Source organism: Bactrocera oleae, chromosome X, assembly GCF_042242935.1.
Source record: "Bactrocera oleae isolate idBacOlea1 chromosome X, idBacOlea1, whole genome shotgun sequence".
NCBI lineage: Eukaryota > Metazoa > Arthropoda > Insecta > Diptera > Tephritidae > Bactrocera > Bactrocera oleae.
The window spans coordinates 31,550,275-31,570,506 of NC_091541.1; the positions used below are offsets into that span (position 1 = coordinate 31,550,275).

Here is a 20,232-nt window from a genome sequence, read left to right on the forward strand (position 1 = left end):
CAAAACCAACAAAAGGAACAGTTAAGTAGCTCTTCACATGCATACACACTCAAAAAATTAATCGTTTGAATGTGTAAGTTTGCCGACCACTGATCTAGATCGCTTCCAGTGAACTTTTCCGTAATATACCTTATATATTAAATATAGAGATTTCTGTTAAATACCATAGATCGTTTTAATATACATAAATAGGTTGCAAATAAACAAAAATTAGGAAACGAACTAAATGATCACATGGCCTTTAGTATTATATAAGTTAATAGGATGCCAAATATGATAGCGATTAAATCACGATTTGATCGAATAACAAATATTGAATTTATTTACAGCACTTTTGATTATAAAGTTTTGCCTGTACCTGAAAATATAGCAGCGGCATAGATCTTTGAAAACTGTGAGAGTGTAAAAAGTTTAACACAGCCCCTAACTGTGACGTTATTATTAGTCATCTGGACATCACTTTTTTTGATAACCGACCGTAACCTTTACTTTAGCAAGAAGTTAAGTCTTACAAGGAGGTTGAGAAAAAACGTATACTCTTCCCCAATAAAACAACACTGACTCTCGACGCTAATCTAACGCTCTACATGAATTACAAACACCGGACTGACGCACTTTGGGTGTTCGCATAGGCAGTCAAAGGTCAACTTCGGCTGCACCGCAGCCATAATACTGAAAAATTTCTTCGAAGATTATAGCGTGCATAAAACTTGTCAATAAAAATAGTACAAGGACTTAAGTTCGATCGGTCAGTTTGTGTGGCAGTGCGATATTGGCGATTCCGACAAATGAGCAGCTTCTTGGTAAGAAAAGGACGTGTGCAAAATTTCAGATCAATATCTCAAAAACTGAGGAACTATTTCACGCATACACAGAAAGACGGATGTGGCTCAGCTGGTCGCTCTGATCATTTATATATATACTTAATAGGGTCCAAAAATGATATGAATACAAATTTACAACAAGAATTTACCGTTACTTTTTTGGTCTATTTCACGAGTTTACAAACGTTTTACGTTTTTGTTTACAATTTACGTAGTTTTCTTTTGGGTGCTAAAAACATCGTGGCAAACTTAGGGTATATTAATAGGGTATACAAATATCAAAAAGACGACAAGGGAAAAATTCAATAGACATTTAAAATTGATTGAATTGGTACAAGGTCCGCACATCCATATATTCACGTATGATCTACACAAATATCATATTGATTTCTGTTTATCCTGCGACTTGAAAAATAATCTTCATTAATTACTTGTAATACCATTGTTTTAGTTATAATTTTGTTGTGTTCAATTAGTTTATTTTAGGTGTTTACAAAAGCAATGATACGCCAACACCAATGTTGATTTCGACGTCGTCTACAGTATGCATATGACAAAGAGCCACGAATACTAGTATTGCGCTACTCTTCAGTAGAGTTGCATTTATTTGCTCACACTATACACCCTTCTCTCTAAAGGCTGTAGCTATATGTTTCTGTACGACGCAGACCAAAGACATACATATTGCTGCTGCGCTGTATTTATGTTAGGTAGAATGGTGTGGTTTGGTGCACTCTTCACTAATTGCAAATTCGATGGATACACATAATCGTTTTTGCATTCTTAAATAATTTGCAATAATTTCCTTAAGGGCCAATCGTATAAATCTCTTCAGTATACAAATCGGTATGACTGTATCAACGGTCATATAGTAACAACAATGATGCCGCTGTACTTCTCTTTTTTTGGAATTATTTTTGTTGTTCTGGTTGTTATCGTAGTCTTTGGTGCGCTTATTGGAAATTATTCAGCAGACATGTATATTGCTTGGAAAGATAGAATTCGTGGGAATGCAGAATCTCCAGAATGGGTGATCAGCAAGCGAGTCGGCTAATCGCTCGATCCAGAGCTTTGATCGCTTATACATACGTTTGAACACATTCGGTATGCACATACATTTATGTTCATACACATATAAGTAGGTACGCATGTGTGTATTTTTATGATGCAGTTCAAGGTGGTTTTCGGTTACTTGTGCGTTTAGTATTTTGTGCTTAGTGCGTGGTGCGTTACTGCCAATCTGTAATTCTCGTCATCACAGCAGGCCAAATCAGTTTTAACAAAAACATAACAATGGAACCAGAAACAATACAATATAACACACTCCTGCATACCATGGTATATTTTTGTATTACTATTGTATTTTACTTTAATAACACTGTTTTTTTTTTTGTTAAAAATTAAATTAATAAGGCACATACATTCTTACACATTCAACAAATATATGCATATGTACGTAGCATCGTAATTTCGTATGGCAATGTTCATTTGAGCCGCCTAAAGGCGGGAAGATAATTGCCATACAACCTCAACACATACACTTTCTCTGTATTATGCGCATGTTTAAGTATGGATGTATATTTATTTTACCATTTGAACGTTTTTACACATACATACATCCGTATGCATGCGATATGTATTGCACTAAGACGAAGTAAGTTTCGCAAGTAAAAAGTTAAAGTAATATAGGGTAAATGTATCCACGTAAATTAAATACTAATACGGGTACTATTAAACGCATGTTTATTTTTATTATAAAAACAACGGCAATTTTTAAATTAAAGTTTCGGGGGTTGGGAGAGTCCAATTGTCAATTTTTTTTTAGTATTTTGTTGATATACATGCTCCTGAAGTATAATACAAATTTCGGCTGCATTCAGTGCTTATTTTGTCTGTAGCAGGCGCTAAGGTTAGACATATTTTTATGATCTTGGAGATTGTACTTTGGTAAAAAAAATGGATCAAAGAACAAATGTGAATTCTTCGTTAAGGGGGGGGTGGGGTAGGGTTTTTACTTTCGAAAAATCATTTTTTTTTGTTTCTCTTATCTTATTGTTTAACATTTCAAGAATATGTCAAAAGTTTAGGTCGATAGAAGCAATATTCTTAAAGTTATTGTCTTATTAATCTCCTGGTCTTTAACGCTCCAACCAATAGTTCAAAAATTTTAGACGCGTTTTTCTCAAAACTACTTTTTCAAAGTCCGTGTTCACTGTCATTTCAAAACTACTTGACCGATTCATTTCAAACTTTATACACATCTTCGACATATAAAATACCGCCCCCCTACGTTTAGTAAAATTTTTACTTGTTACATTAATTGTGTTTTCCACCCCCAAAATGGCGAAATTTTTAGTGGAAAATAACAGTTTACACCTTAAATAGCCGCCAAAAATTTTTAAATGAAAAAAAAAATTATCAGAGAACGTAGGGGGGAAGATTTGATCATAAATTAACTAATTTTTTTTGGTTTTTTTCTTTCGGATAATTTCCAGCCGAGTTATGGTGAACACCGAAAATTGTTTTTTTCTCAAGACGTTCTGGGGGAAGCTCCGTTACCGGCTTATGCTTCAATATTCCTGCATGAAAAAATTACCCTATATTGTCGAAAGTATGCTCAATAATGTACAAAAAGTCCGAATAAAATTACTCAATCCATATTTAAGAAAAAAATTCGCAAAAAAAGTCTATTTTTTTACCTTGAAACCCTACCCCTCCCCCCTAAAAAAAATACTGTGAAGATGCCCCAGCCTCCATATTCCCCAGACATCTGCGCCCCTTCTAAGCCTATTTTGATTTAACAACAATTTATAACTTTTGAAAGAAAAAATAACAACACTCATATTCCGAAAGTTTAACATAATTATTAAAAACCATTATAACTAAAAGTACAACAAAAAAAGTTAATTATTTAAATATTTTCGTGACTTTAATTTGGAAAAGAGTTTGTGCCACTTCATTTTCTATTCATAATGTTGTCTTTTGTCCTTCTTCACACATTGCGGTAACTAAATTTAGAACGATATGTATTAATTCGTTTGAACAAATATAATTTGAAAGTCCAGTACTTTTATCAGCCAATACCTTGTATTCTACTTATATCCGTCAATCTGAGTTAATGACATTTTAATTTTTACAATGTTCAACAATAGCTGTGTATGCAAAAGTTTGCAGTTGATCAATATGAAATAAAAATCCAAAAGTTTAGCAATTTGTTTCAACTGATCGCATATTTCATAGATTGAATTCATAGAATGCAGTATCAATAATAGCAAAATAGAAATTAATTTTAAAATTTAGCTTAGCATTGCGAATTGGCTCAATAAATTTTAAATAAAAAATATGAATAATTGAACTGTATTTTCTGTTTTCTCAAGCGAACTGGTGCCGTTTCTAATTCAAATGTAAATACATACTTAAATATGTTATATTTTGTGTGCAAATCAATTTTTTTGTATACTATATACAAATGAAATACATAAAGAAATTTTGTAAATTACTTTTTATTTTATTGAAATAAAGTTCTTTCGCCCTATCCCAAAAGGACAATATGAAAAGTGTTTCGACGATTGGAAGAAGCGAGGGCATAAATGCATAATATAATATTGACAAGTGAAAAAATATAAACAAAATTAAAATTTCCGTAATTTTTTGCATGAATCGAGGTGAAAGGAGACCTCGGTGAGGAATAATTCGCCATTTTTTTGTAGACTAAGTACTTTCGGACCGTTCATTTTTTTGATTAACGGACGAACTGACAGCCACACAAAACTCATTTCTTCGCGTCATCCTCATATAGATTAACTATACACATATCTATATGTATAAAATTTACGTGTCACGTTTTCTTTTTGGTTATCTTCTAAACTACTGAACCGATTTTAGTAAAATTTAACACACTGTGTCCCTTTTGATCCACCTTAAAAGGTAGGATCATTTATATCCCAATTATATTACAAGTAAAACAATTCATAAATAAAAACATATATTTCTAAACTTAAGCATGTTTTCAAAATTAAATAAAAAAAATTAAATTAAATGTTCAGTAAAATGCCAAATGGAAAATTCATTATTTTCTCTATTGGCAAATATTTGTATGAATCATTTTCAGAATTAAACCTCAAGCCCTTGGATTTTTATACCGGCAACTACGTTTTCGCCTTTATTCGTAAATAATATATTCACTGTATTGAATAGTTTATTATATATGTAGAAGTATTTATTGTATATTATACCCATAGCATCGCATGACCGAACTTACTATATGTATGTATCGGGTTTTCCAATAGGAATGATATGATTTCTAAGTGTAGTTTCGGTAATTTTTAATATGTCGTGATCTGTGATTATACCCTGAACAGGGTATATTAATTTTGCCACGAAGTTTGTAACACCCAGAAGAAAACGTCGGAGACTATATAAAGTATATATATTACATAAATGATCACCGTGACGAGCTGAGTTGATTTAGCCATGTCCGACTGTCTGTCCGTCCGTCTGTCCGTCTGTATATACGCGAACTAGTCCCTCAGTTTTTGAGATATCGATCTGAAACTTTGCACCTGTCCTTTTCTAACAAAGAAGCTGCTTATTTGTCCACTTTGACCACTATAGCATATAGCTGCCATAAAAACTGAACAATCGGAATAAGTGTTTGTATGGAAAACTCTTTCATTTGATGAGGTATCTTCATGAAATTTGGCGTGTATAATATTATTATTTAAGGCATTAATCTAATTTCCGAAGAAATTGTATAGATCGGACGACTATAGCATATAGCTGCCATATTACCTGAACGATCGGAGTAAAGTTCTTGCATGGAAATTTTTTTTATTTGACGAAGTATCTTCACGAAATTAGGCACGAGGTATTGCTTAAAGCAACAAATTATTCTCCACAGAAATTGGTCAGATCAGATCACTATATCATATAGCTGCCATACAAATTGAACGTTCGGAATCAAGTTCTTGTAAGGGGCCTTTGTATTTCTGAAGGGTATTAAAACATACGCAAGGTTTACAAATTATTAAATTTTATTATCAAAATAATCGTACTCCAATTGCAACTTTTCGTGCGCTTTTCCCATTTTATGGTCGTAATAATCGTCCACCTGTGCTCGGGTATTAAACAAAACTGTCAATTCTGGTGCAAAGAAGTCCACAAATTATTCATGAACAACCATTACATTCATCTAAATTGACAATTTGGTGTGATTTTTGAACTGGTGGAACATAGGTCCGTACTTCTTTCGAAATGAAGCTGGTGACACCGTTACAGGGCTTCGTGCCATACAACACAACCGAATTATTGCGAGAAAAGTTTGACGATTCGAAAATTTCAAGAAATTGTGACATTAATATTGAACGTGCTATTCATGATATACGACTTTTGAAAAAAAAATCATATCACTCTTATTGGAAGATTACTCTTATTGATTGTTGCTAATGAACAAGGCGGTATTTTTTCTTGTACGCAATATGTGGAACTGGTAAGACTTTGAGTTCAAACCTTTGGATTCTTATACCGGAAATTAAAGCTTTCGTCTTTATTTGTATATAACATTTTCATATGTTAACGACCACCATCCTACCAGACTAACCTATTAAATATATAAGTACATATGTTATTACAATAACATTTAATGTATACCCAGGGCAGTAGAGAGAAAACCTGGTTTCAGGGAATATAGGGTGAGATCCCCCTGATCCATCAACTTATTGAAAATATATTTTATTTGTTTTGAGAAGAAATTAGTTTCATTTTACCATGAATTAACTCAGTTATACTAGGAACACAACTTATAATAAAGTATAATATATAGTTGGTGAGATACATATATACCTACATATGTATATAATACCTCTCAGGGGTGCAGCCCAGCCTACATTCTAAAAATGTTATGAGATGCTTTTCCCTATTGCGATTCAGTTTTATTTTTGTCTAATTTATACAGTCTTATATTTTTGGGCGTGGCAGTGTTTAGATTTGACACCCATTACAATACCAACCACCTCAAAGTGCCAAAGAATACGTTTACCAAGTTTCAACAAGATATTTCAATTTGTACTCAAGTTAATGCTTGCACAGACGGACCGTCTAACAGACGGACCAACGGAATTCAATTCGTCTGTTCATCATAATCAATTTTGTACACAAAAATCTATATCTGTCTTGACTGTTCTTGAGGTGTTACAAACAATTGTTAAGTTAACAACACTAGGATACTCTGTGCTAGATACTGCAAGGGTATGAATATCATTATTATACCCTGAACAGGGTATATTAAGTTTGCTACGAAGTTTGTAACATCCAGAAGGATACTAATCCTTTTCTCACCAAGAAGCTGTTTATTTGCCGGAACTGTCGATATCGGACCTAGAATATAGCTGCCATACAAACTGATCAGTCAAAATCTAGCTTTTGTATAGAAAACTATAAAATTTATAATAAATCGTCGAAGCGCTTTGAGCCATTCACAAATTTCTTAAGGCGGGTAATGTCAGTTTTGCCTATGTCTCCTGGTTCGTCGAAGGTATGACTGCCGAGATGTTTTAACTTCAGTCTTGCAAAAGCTAGACAATGGAGGAGAAAGGGCCTAGTTGATTCCACCTCACCTCCTTCCATACAACTTTGACAATTTGCATCCGACTGGCTTTTTAGCCTTACAGAATGAATGAATATTGGAAAATGTCCAGTAAGAACTCTTACGATTGCGGCAAGATGTGCTTTACTAAAGGCAAGTAGTTTAGTAGATCTTCTGCGTTCTACTCTAGGCCAGAATGATCTCGCAGTCCCGCAGAAGCTGGTTGTCGATCAATGCCAGCTACCTACACGCGAGGTCCATAGGTCTATTACTAGAAAGCAAAATGACAACGGAGATCCAATTCGTCCCCACTCCGATGTTAGCGAGATAAGAGTGCCCCCTCTTGATAACTCATCGGCTTTACAGTCTTAAACTTTTTGTACGACACATATTTTTTGAAATTCATTTGCAATATAGTATATTCAACTTAGAAACCCTGTAACCCTTCATAGAATTCATTCATTTTATTACCTACTGCTTATACGACTGAATGGCGCTATTCGAATACATGTGCGAACAACGTCGGAGTAAAAGTTATTTGCTAAAAAATATTTATAAAATAAACAGCTCAAATACTAAGTCTCATTGTGGCCTAAGTGCGGCCGCCTGCGGTCTGGCGCTCATGCGCCTCCCCTTTCTACCAACCAATCAACCAACCGAGCAACTCAAAGTTTGTAAGTTCAATTTAGGACTTACTTTTAAAAGATAAAATAACGCTAAAAGAAACCTTATAAAATCATAGAAAACTTAGGCACATATGTTAGGTGGTAAATGTTGCTTAATTAGCAACACTGATAATTTTATTAAACGCTTAATAAATTGCTTACCTTCTTGTCTTGCAGCAGCTGTTAGTGCCGAAGACTGTAGTGTAGGTCGTTCTACCATCTTGAAAATGTCATCCAGACTAGGAGGATCAAGTTGCTCGCTGCGTCGTTGTAGATTTACAAACTGTTCTATTTGCATATGACGCATACTTTTCACGTGCTGGATCATATTAAGCAACGTAAACGTGCTAAAATCACACAATTGACATGTTAAAGACTTTTGCATCGACTGCGGCGTGTCTTCCACTGCAATGCTGCTGCTGTGGTTGGTGTCACTCCCATCATTTTCATGAACAGGCACAACACTGTGCGACTCACGAATACTTGGAACAATTTCAGTTGCATCTTTAGGTGAATGAGTTTTTGAGTGTGGTGCCATCTCTTTGGTTTTGTTTCGCTCAAAATTTTGCTGTTCCATGATATGCAGTATATGTTGGAAAATCATACGCATCGTATCATGACGCATATGCTGCGTGTGCAATGACAGCTTTTGGATGGAATTTGTGTAGAAATCACAACAGTTGCATTTAAGTTGTACTGTGTTAGTAGCTAGATGTAAATGTTTTAGCTTGTATTCGTTTTGTGTACCGCCTTCACGTATATGATTTATATAGTTCAATTTTTGCAGATGTTTGTCCGTTTTGCTGTGCAGCTGAAAGTTTGCCTTTAGATTAGTCTTATAGTTGCACAATCGGCAAACGTAATTGTTGTTTAAAATTACCATTATATCATTGCTATTAACTGTATTAGTGACATTAGCATTCTCGGTGCAACTGTTGCCGACCGCATTTGTTGGTGTAGCTTGCTGCTTGTTGCAGCAACGTGACCGATCAATCAGCAAATGTTGGTTTAATTCGTCTAAACTATTTGTACCGAACACCTCACATACTAAGCAACTATACAGGTTTGTTGGACATGGATCGGCATGTATGGGTGGCTCCAACGTTTCGTCGTTACTGCAGCTACCACTAACGTGGGAAGGCAAATTTACATCGCTGGTGCCGAACGGATCAGCCGAAAGTAATAACATTGATGAACTATTGTTCGGTGAATAAGACTGCTGTAAATGTTGACGTAATTGTTGGAGTTGCTGTTGTTGCTGCTGGTGAGCTGTTGATTGCTGTTCTATTTGCATGGAACGCGGTGAGGAACATGGTGAAGTTTTTACCTGCATTTTGGCAACAGATTCATGTTGTTGCTGTTGTTGACTAACAGAGTTGTGCTGCAGCAACTGGATCATTATCGCTTGATTATAAGCTAAATCAGCTAAAGCGATTTCTGGCAAAAAACTGTTGGCCAGTGCTGGTAATTGTGATTGTGATACCTGTGTTGCTGCTGCTAATTGTTGTTGCTGATGTGCGGCTACAACTTGCGAATGCTGCTGTAAAAAGCTGTAAGCTTGTATGTGCTTGATATTATTTTGCAGTGCAGCCATATTATGCGTATGCTTTTCGCTGGTCATATGTATACGAAGATTTCGTGCTACAGATGTTTCATAACTGCAAATGTCACAACGAAAGGACGGCTTATTTTTATTGAGCATGTTGCAATTAGTTCCAATGCCATCGACGCTGGCGAGACCACTGGCACTCACAGAAGCGGAGGTACTACACATTGACGAACTGGCGACAAGCGTAGAGTGTGGTTGTTGGGATTGAGACTGCGGTAGTGCTTGCTGTTGTTGTTGAGCAGCAGCTGCAGCACTGTTGGATAGCAACATTTTGGATGCAACATCCGCCTTTCCACTATTAGCAGCAACGACGGCGGCTGCTAACATACTTTGTGAACTATTCAACTCCTGCATATTATTCAAATGCTTATCGGACTGCATATGAATGGAAAGATTGCCTTTTGTCGTTGTCGAGTAGTTACAAATTTCACAGCGATATGGTTTGTATCCACAAGAATATGACTCGCCGCGTGCTAGACGGGGATGCTGTTGACCTGTGCAAAAGAATAATGTCAGTAATGAGAAGCAAGTTTTTATTTCATTTTTGAAAAATTAAAGAAGTAAAATCTTTTGTAATTTTTCATATATATTCGGCAACAGATTTTTTTGCATTTATATATGCACTCAAATGTATTTGCCGTCTAAACCATTATGCCATTTTGAAAAAGAGAGCGTTTTATTCTTCATGACCTTATCTCATTTAGTTTTTAATTTAAAATATTTAATTTAATATTTTTATTTATTTGGGAGAGAAGGTTTCAAGTCACACTATAAAGGGCGGATGGCGCAAGAGCATGCGACTCGCCAGTGGAACTTACAACATCTACACAGACGGGCAATAATTAAGGCAATAACCTCACATCGTTTTGCGTAAGAGAATGTGTTAAGAAGCAGAGAGGCAGTAGCTATAGGTGCGGCCGGAAAACGACTGCATATACCTATACTGGTTTCCAGGCCAGACCGGATTTCCGGAAAACGAAATAGTTGTTGAGATTGCAAAAAGTGTCATCCGTCTGGCTACAGAATGAGTCTAGGAGCTTCGCAGTTTAAGGGACTAGATGAAGTAATTAAATAAGATACAGTATAACATTACCTATGTTAAATCCATTAGTGAAAACATAACTTTAATCTGCTCAATTCAATATTTTATTAGGGGAACATAAGTAAGGAAGGTCATTTGTACATTCGGAATATTTAGGTATCAAATGCGAGGGTATATTTTCCGGTGTTGGCAAAACGATATCTTTAAACATTTTTCAAATTAATTTAATATTCGTAATTCGTTGAAAACGTGAATTGATTGGAATCATATCTGCCATTTTATTAATTTATAAATAATCACTTAGTTTCAATCTAACAAAATTAATGCTGTGTTAAGATATATACCGATATATGATCCTATACTGAATCAATGATTAATAATAATATTTATATATGTATAGTGGTTCGGGGCTGAGTTTAGTAGTGGTTCTATTTTATCCATTTTCGCTTCCTAACTGTAGTCTATAATTTTGAATGGGCTATAGTTAGTTCCTTTAATTTTGTTAAGACATCTAACATATTAACTGATACCTTGCACGAGTATAAATAAATCCACCAAGTAGTTTGAAAAACCTTATATGGGGACCCGGTTTTATCCATTGTTGGTATTAGGACACATTATTACCATTCATGCTAACAATGTATGCTTTAATTCATAACCAACCACGACATGAGTTGGTAGGTCCACAGACTTTGAGAAAGTCTACTAGTAGTGTGTTTAGTGATCAAATGACGGTAGTTCCTATTAACCCTTATGTTAGTAACCAATTTTACCGACGTCTTTTAGCAACCGGGTACCGGGGTACCACGATCTGAGTATTATTATTATTTTGTTTATTTTATTTTATTAAATTTTTTCCAAAAAATTTTTTTCTTCCAATATGAATAGTCAGTGATAATTTAAAAAAAAAAAACAAAATAACAACGTAGAATAAAAAAAAAAAATTTAAAAAATGAACTCACAAATAGCATTCTTTTAAGCTAAAAAACGACGATTTGAGAGCTTAAAATGAAATATTGAATTTTTTTTAAGCTATTCACACAAATACACCACGGTGGGTACCCGGGTACCCGGTTACTAACATAAGGGCTCCCACTTTGCTCTTAGACCTATCGCGGGAAACCTACCACCTCGAATAAGCGTTAATTTCAAAATGGATCAAAACGTCAAGATTGAACGTCTCCAAGGGGTAACAATATTTTTGATTGTTGGGTAAACCGGAAATTCGTTATTCCGAAAGTTCGTTATACTGAATGACTGTATTTCATTTCAGTTAATTAGGTTTATTTTAACATAAATATCTCGGACACGAATATAAATGAAGTAATGTTTAAATTCATTTGCAAAATTTTTAATATACAAGTTTATCTACATCTCATAGTATTTCACCGCCATTGCACAAATTGCGAGAGTATAAAAACTAATGTATGCCTTACTGGTTTTAGTTGATTTCTATTGTGTCCTTCGTCTTTGTTTACCACATCGAATAAAAGCCAAATCAAAAGAACCACTATAGCATATAGCTGCCTTACAAACTAAATGATGGGAATTAAGTTCCTGTATGGAAATCTTTTTCATTCGGCGAGATATCTTCACGAAAATTGGCATGCGTTATTATCCAAAACAACGGTATAGTCTTCGAGTAAATTGGTCAGATCAAATCAATATAGCAAATAGCAAACTGACCGATCAAAATCAAGTTGTTGTACGGAAACTTTTTTATTTGTGAAGAGTATTATAGCTTCAATTTTTTCATATTTAATTTCAAATGTAATTTCCGCTTTAAAGATTTTATGAAGGATTTCATTGATATTTTGGTCTCAGTGAAAAAAGGAATCGAACATGTAGATTTCATTTGTATGCAAATTTGCAAACAATTCTCTGGCGTTCGACTTTCCGTGCGTTAGAGACTTACCCCACGTGTCGTAATGCCTGTACATTTTACAGTTGATTTTTGCTCCATTACACGAGCTCGTTATGATAATTATCGGTACGTCGGTAACGTGTCATAATTTGCAATAAGACACGTAGGACACAACCATTCGCTATATGCAAATTAAGCATATTTATATGGTAATCATTTATCGTTCCAAATGAGAGCTTTAATCAACGCATGCCATCATTGCCGACCCCATTAACTTGTTCTGTAGTCATGCTTTCCAATTCACGCATTCCTTGATTGAGTAAATATTTTATATGTAATTAACTAATTTTAAAGCCCATCATCCCCCTTAATCAATTCGGCACATTGCATCGGGGTGGTTTGTTAAAGATGATTCCACTCAGTGAGTTGTTTGCATTTAACACATAGATATATGTACATACAATTTACAAGTAAAAAAGTTTTCATTCTGAGCGCATTCAAACATTTTTCACAAAAAGCTAGTTTGAATATGTCTGTTGATTTTTAAAAAAGCATGATAGAGAAGTCATACCTCGGAATTGTCTAGAAATGTAGTAAAAATCGGAAGATTTTTCTCCATGACCTCCAAAGCGATTGGGTCGGTTGACACTAGGCGTAATTTTTCTGGATCTTTAAACCAGTTATTCTCGAAACTACTTTTTTAAAAAGTTTATCTGAATTTCTGCTTAACTGATTTATAACACATTACAAGTATAACTATTTAAAAAAAAATTGCAAAACTATAATAGGTATACCAGTTAATAAACCAATAGACGGTTCAGCCTCAGGTGGAAAGTCGAAGATCACTGTATATTTTAGAGCTAGTAGAAGGTCTATACTGATTGTAATAATTTTTGGAATTACTAAAGAACATGCTTCCACGTAATTTAATGAAAATAGAATAACGAACATTGTTATGTGTATTTAGTATACGGCAGCTGTGGTAATTCGCTGACCGATTTTACACATTTTCAGCAATAAAATATAGTACTTATATAATATATGGAGTATTATACGTTCACGTACGTAAGATACTTTACATATTGACAGACATATACGATAAAAGCCAACCGTTTAAAACTCGAACAGTAGGTATATAGGGGCTAGGGAAGTGTTGACTCGATTCTAACGCTTTTTAGCCATTACCAAATATAAATGGCTTCTGAGTTTCATCAAAATAACTCTATGACCGATATATGTGGTATAAAATCAGCTGGAAGTTTGAAAAATTTTATATTAGGTATATGGGAACTAGAGGACCGATTTTTTTAACCGATTTTACTCAATTTTGTAGAGAGCACATTATTGTCGGGAAAATACTCTCGCTGATTTTAATAATATATCTCAAAGATTGACCGATACTTTCGGTAAATAGTCAGGCCTAGACACTGCGGTCTACTTCGGTATCTGAGGACTTTAACAGTTGTGATCCGATTTAAACGTTTAGACTAGAGAGAGCTGAATGGTTGAACCATTATTTTTACAAAGTTTTATTCTGACAACTTCATTAGTGCTTGATTTATACACTGAAAAGTGAAATAATCATATGGAATTAAAAATTTAGGAAGTGGGCGTGGTTGTAGTCAGATTTTCGCCCATTTTCACAATCTAATATATCATTTGGACGGTATATGGGGCCATGAAAATTGATGGTCCGATTTTATAAATTTTAACTACACCTCAAGATACTATTTGCATACATTTTTATTCCGATATCTCTATTAGTGTTTATGTATATATAATATTATAAAGTGTAAGAATCTATTAGAATTTCAAATTGTGTTATACGGGAAAGAGCATCATTGTAAGTCGGGTCCGCCCACTTTTCAATCCAATAACAAAGAATTATTTACCAACTATGGTTATATTTGGTAAAGTAGTCGCTGAGGTATGAGATTTCATTAAAAGCAGGCGGTGTGATACCTACCACACCATCTTTACTGTAAAATTGAACGCGTATGGTTTTTTCTTTAGCGACCGAACTGATTTTTAGTAGTTTTCAACGTAACCTTTGTAGGGGGTGGTCGTAGTTATTATCCGGTTTGACCCATTTAACTGTATCAGGAAAGGCTAAGCAAAAATGTTATCAGCTTCGGTTATGTGGTTTCAATAGTTTGGGAGATATGTTATGTACACTATACGTTTTAGCAAATATGGCACCGCCCCTTTTAAAAACAAAAAGTTTAAACCACGGGTGTCCCTCAAGTTTTATTTAGATACCTCAAGTGGTACTCAGGTTATAGCTTGCCTAGATAGAAGGAACGGAATTCATATCGTTTCTTCATCCTGATCATTTTGATATAAGGATTAATTTTAGATGTTAAAAACAGCCGTTTTATTCTGTAGAATATGAAATATGGTAGTATAATTCCAAAATTACTAGTTCATTTATCCATCGAAATCGTTGGGTAAGCTTAAGTTCCACATTTACAGTCACTGTACCTTTTATTATTATTTTATTAATGTGCCTCAATAATTTGCCATACCCTCCGCATCATCAGGATAGCACACCTCGGGTTCAAGTAATTTTGGTTAATTCCTATTAAAGCTAAAGAAGCCCCATCGCAAAAACTATTTGCGATTATTAACGAATTAATTTTATACTGAATATAATAACAATTACTGTTTCATCTTATATCTATATATTTAAATTATATGAACAAAAAAAATAATAATTTCAATTAGGTCAAGAAGTTAGCACATTTTACCTTTATTGTTTGTCATTTTCAGTGTAAAACATATTTTTTAATTTATGTATTAAGTAGCTTAAGCATATGTATATTATTTGGAATGGGTCGAACTAGCCTTGTTAAGAGCGATCTCAAATTAGTTAGCGATTTGTGAAATTTGATGACCAGACATTTTTAATTCAATTTTCTCTATTACACTGGTGTCCGTTGAGTAATGCGGATACTGCATTAAATCCAAACTTTTTTTTAAATTAAAGTTTAAAAGACCCGGGTGGTGTGAATTGGTGCATTATCATGTCGTGCAAATTTCCAAAGAAAAAATTTTAAATAAGAGACAAGCAGTTTCCAGTACATTTTTATACGCGTTTGCACTCATATTAGTATTAGTAAAGTGCAGTTTGCAAGTACCATAGTAGGAGATGGCTCCCCAAATTGTCACACCGCCCACACGACTATGTTGTTCTTCCGACTGATGTTCATATTCCCGAAGATCATAGAAATAAGAGTTGCTTTACACACGACTAAGTTGTTGTTCCAACTGATTGTTGTTCTTTCCCGAAGATCATAGAAATAAGCATTGTATCTATCGCACCCTCCCAAATTAAATTTCTTATAATGTGAAAAGACAACATAGCGCCAATCAGATTTCCAAGCCGAAATCTCTTTATGGTTACCGTCTTTATTATTTTGACCGTACCCCGACATCTTTTGCAAGAAATTTTATGTAACTTTTCGACTTCTGTACACTCTGTCTGAAATTTCAGTTATTGAAGCTAGCTGTAATTCTTCATATGCTGCGATTATTGCCTTCTCTTCCTTCCAATAGCGATTTTTCTTTACCTATACTAAAGAAAATAGAGCACTTGAGCTGTACAAAAAATTTGAGGTCGAGACGTATTCAAACTCTGGAGATAAGTTAAAGATAAATTGCATCTGCTAACCTGATGACGCAAAAATAAAGATCAGTTTTTGGCTTAATATTGTATATTTACAAAGAAAATAGCAAACACTATATAACGCACATTCTCTTTGCCAATGACAATTTATACAAAGTAGAGAAAATCAGAAAACAAAAAGGTATCCGCAAGTTCATAATAAGATTATTATAACTTAGATTATTTCTAAGAGAGCACTAAGAATACTAAGAATATTTGTTATTAGACCAAGGAAGATAATTTTTAAACGTAAAAAAAAGGTATAGTAGAATGAAAACCAAAGGAAATGAAAGATAAAATATCAAAAATTAAATGAAAAATAATTAACGGGCGATCTGAAGTCGGGAAGAGGAAGGGAAGTGGCTTGGTTGAATTTTTAAGGGTTAAAAACGGTTTAACTCGATTTCCGGCAAAATTACGACTCCCATAGAAAAAAGTTATATAAGTTTATATATAATATGTACAACTGTTGTATTTACACCCTTTTCACATGACCTCAAAATTTTTGTGAAAAAATTCAAATATCTAAGTTTTTGGGTTTTTAATTTTTATATTGTCCAAAAAAATGTTTTCATTAAAGTTGAAAACTTACCTACTTATGTCTCAAAGACACTGTGTTTTTTTGTTTATAATATAAGAAGGAAACTTAATCTCGACTTAAAATCGAAAAAACCAAATTTTCAACAAAATATATATTAGATTAAATTTCAAAAAATGCAAAAACAAATTAATTTCAAATGTGAACTTCTTTCACTTTTTACCATTTTCAAAGGTTTTTCCACCGGTCTTTGCGTTGGACTATTCACGTCACCAAATTTTGATAGATAAAACATAATAAGTTTACTTACCGGACAAACAGTAGCCACAAGCACTCTCGCCATCCGGGTGTTTTTCACGCATATGAATCTCGAGTGTCTCCTGATATTTGTAGTGCCAATTACATTGAGGACATTTCAATGTTTTACAAGAATTACGTGTTGACATTTGAACGCCTGTGTTAAGACGCGTTGAATTTAAAATCATTTCGCACCTGTCAAATAAACAAACGCGAGATTAGCATTGACAGATTTTCACATTTGCATATATTAAATATATATATTAAATTGAAACTATGTAACTAATACGTATGTATAAATTCCTTTTTTGGGTTAATAACTAAACAAAATTATTTATTTATGTATATGATAAGATCTCTAGATTAATTCGGCAATGTAATTTCAATGAGTAAGTATGTATACTCATTACTTTATTTCTGCAGATAAAAATAATGATTATTTCATATATTATAATACCGTGTATTCCAATTACATAAATATTTGATTCTTAATTTTCTTTTATATTAATTTCATATGCATCTGTGTGCCAGGAATTTTATGGTCTCTCTCGTATTGGCACACTCCTAATAATAATAGAAATAACTGATAATAAACAAAATTACCAATTCTCATGCATATTTATTCTATGCTTGTGTGAAGAGCATTTGGGGCTGTGCAAATGGTATAAAATCAGTAGCTAATGAGATACCCGCACCATTGGGTAGGTAATTTTACTGCATTCCCGCCGTTGTATCAGCTGCGATACAGTCTGTTGTATGCTACAATACTGGACATATTTTTATTTAGACTCATACAATTGTTCATTTATGTTATGAAAGAGGTTGCGTATTTGATTTAATTGAGATTGCTTTATCGGTTTTACGTTTGGTTAGCGCGTTGGGATTTCCGTGATTCTCCAGAGATACAAACGAGGCAAAACTAACGCTTGATTCTGCAGATGGGGGATGGAATCCCACGATGCACCATATAAAAGCCAATTATGTACTCATGCATGTAAACGAAGTGTTTTCTATACTTTGATGAAATAATTTAAGCAATGAGTTATACGAAGTCCCAACTAATTGCCCATTGTATAAATTCATTGAAATCTATGCAAAATATCCTAGAGGCAATGTACGCTTGCTATGTTTAAGTACGATGTACACACCTTCCTAGTTGCTCCGAGTACGTGCTCATTTGTTCAATTAAGCACAAAAATTAATAAAACCTGTAGTGGGAAATACGTTAACTTCGGTTATATTGCAGCTAGAATACCCTTCACAAATTAAAACAAGTAAGGAAGGGCTAAGTTCGGATGTAACCGAACATTTTATACTCTCGCAAAGTTAAATGGTATACTCGTTTGAGATTTCTTTGTGGATTGGCTGATATTTTCGGCAGAAAGTCAGCTATAGGCACTGGGGTCCACATATTTAGTACTTAGGGGCTTGAACAGTTTTGGTTCGATTTAGACAATTTTTGGTCACAAGGTGGCATACATTAAACGTATTATTCACGCAAAGTTTTACCCCGATATAATCATTGTTACTTGATATGCATAGTGGAAAGTGAAAGAATCAGATGGAATTGAAAATGGTGTTATATGGGAAATAGGCGTGGTTGTAGTCCGATTTCGCACTATAACATAAAAATATGAAAAGAACGTTATGCACCGAATTTGGTTGAAATCGGTTAAGCAGATCCCAAGATATGGGTTTTCACCTAAAAGTGGGCTGTGCCACGCCCACTGTCTAATTTTAAACGCGGTTCCTATAAAGTCTTCTCATACCATCCCAGAGATAAAATTTAATGTCTCTGGCGTGTTTAGTGCTTGATTTATCGCGCTTTTAGTAGTTTTTAACAGTACCGTTATATGGGGAGTGGGCGGAGTTGCCACCCGATTTCAACTATTTTCACACTGTAGGTAGGGGTTCTAAAAATATTTGCTTGCAGTGAATTTTGTTATTATAGCATTAGCGGTTTAGGAGATATGCACATTACACCTATTATAGGCGGGACCACGCCCACTTTAAAAAAAAAAATTTAACTGCAGATGCCCCTCCCTAATGTGATCCTGTGTACCAAATAACAGTCTTGTATCTTATTGCGGAGCTTAGTTATGGCAATTTATTTGTTTTTGATTAATGGCGTTTTGTGGGCATAGCAGTGGTCCGATTACGCCCATCTGCGATACCAACCGTCTCACGGTACCAAGAAACATGTATACCAAGTTTCATAAAGATATCTCAATTTTTACTCAAGTTACAGCTTGCACGGACGGACAGACAGTCACCCGGATTTCAACTCGTCTCTTCATCCTGATCATTTATACCTATATATATAACCCTATATCTAACTCGATTAGTTTTAGGTGATACAAACAACCGTTAGGTGAACAAAACTATTATACTCTGTAGCAACAGGTTGCGAGAGTATAAATATATTATGCGGAATTTCGTGAATATATTTAGTCAAATTAAATAGTTTTCCATACAAGAACTTGATACAGATCAGTATCAGTTTGTATGCCTATATGCTACAGTGGTCCAGTAACGGCGGTTCCGACAAATGAGCAGCTTCTTGAGAGAAAAGGACGTGTGCAAAATTTTGGAGCGATGCTTAAAAACGGAGGCACATGTTCGTGTATATACAAACACACGGACATGGCTAAATCAACTCAGCTCGTCACGCTGATCATTTATATATATATTTTATAGGATCTCCGACTTCGTGGTAAACGTATTATACCCTGCTCGGGTTATAAAAAGTGGCTAAATTGTGTCGTTGATGCTGTTGTTATTGGCTTAGGTGGTAAAGATTTGGTTGGCTGTCACCGAAGTTATCTAACGGTAGGCCCGAGAAACGTGCTGTTTCGACGGGACCGGAACATAGCGAGAGGGGCATTAGATGAGTGGGGTTCGCTGGGCGTACAAAGAGGTGGTTGGAGTCATGCAGGAACTTATTGCACGCTGAACATATATTTGGTATGTCGGGGTCGATTCTGGATAAGTTGGAGTTTAGCTTGCTACCGTATTCAGAAAGAAGTTGCGCAAGTGTAGCAATTCCCACGACAGAAGTTTCTACGATATCGGAATTGACCCAGTTTTTGTCCAGCCATGGGCAATCTAACACTGCTTAGATCGGTGAGTTTTAGGTTAAGCGTTGA

The 20,232-nt window shown here is 34.6% G+C and overlaps 1 protein-coding gene across 9 annotated transcripts in view; it reads right to left on the reverse strand.

The window, feature by feature from the left end:
* Window positions 1-20,232, reverse strand: part of zfh2 (Zn finger homeodomain 2) — a 193,786-nt gene that overhangs the window by 60,278 nt on the left and 113,276 nt on the right. For all 9 annotated transcript variants that reach the window (XR_004977376.2, XR_011397415.1, XR_011397413.1 and 6 more), the window contains exons 5-6: window positions 17,100-17,281; window positions 8,235-10,175 (exon numbers count right to left, since the gene is read on the reverse strand). Coding sequence is in view for 4 of the 9 variants with exons in the window: in XM_036367160.2 (XP_036223053.2) it covers window positions 8,235-10,175; window positions 17,100-17,281 (2,123 nt within the window). In the remaining 5 variants the exon portion in view is untranslated. The remainder of the gene's footprint in view (window positions 1-8,234; window positions 10,176-17,099; window positions 17,282-20,232) is intronic.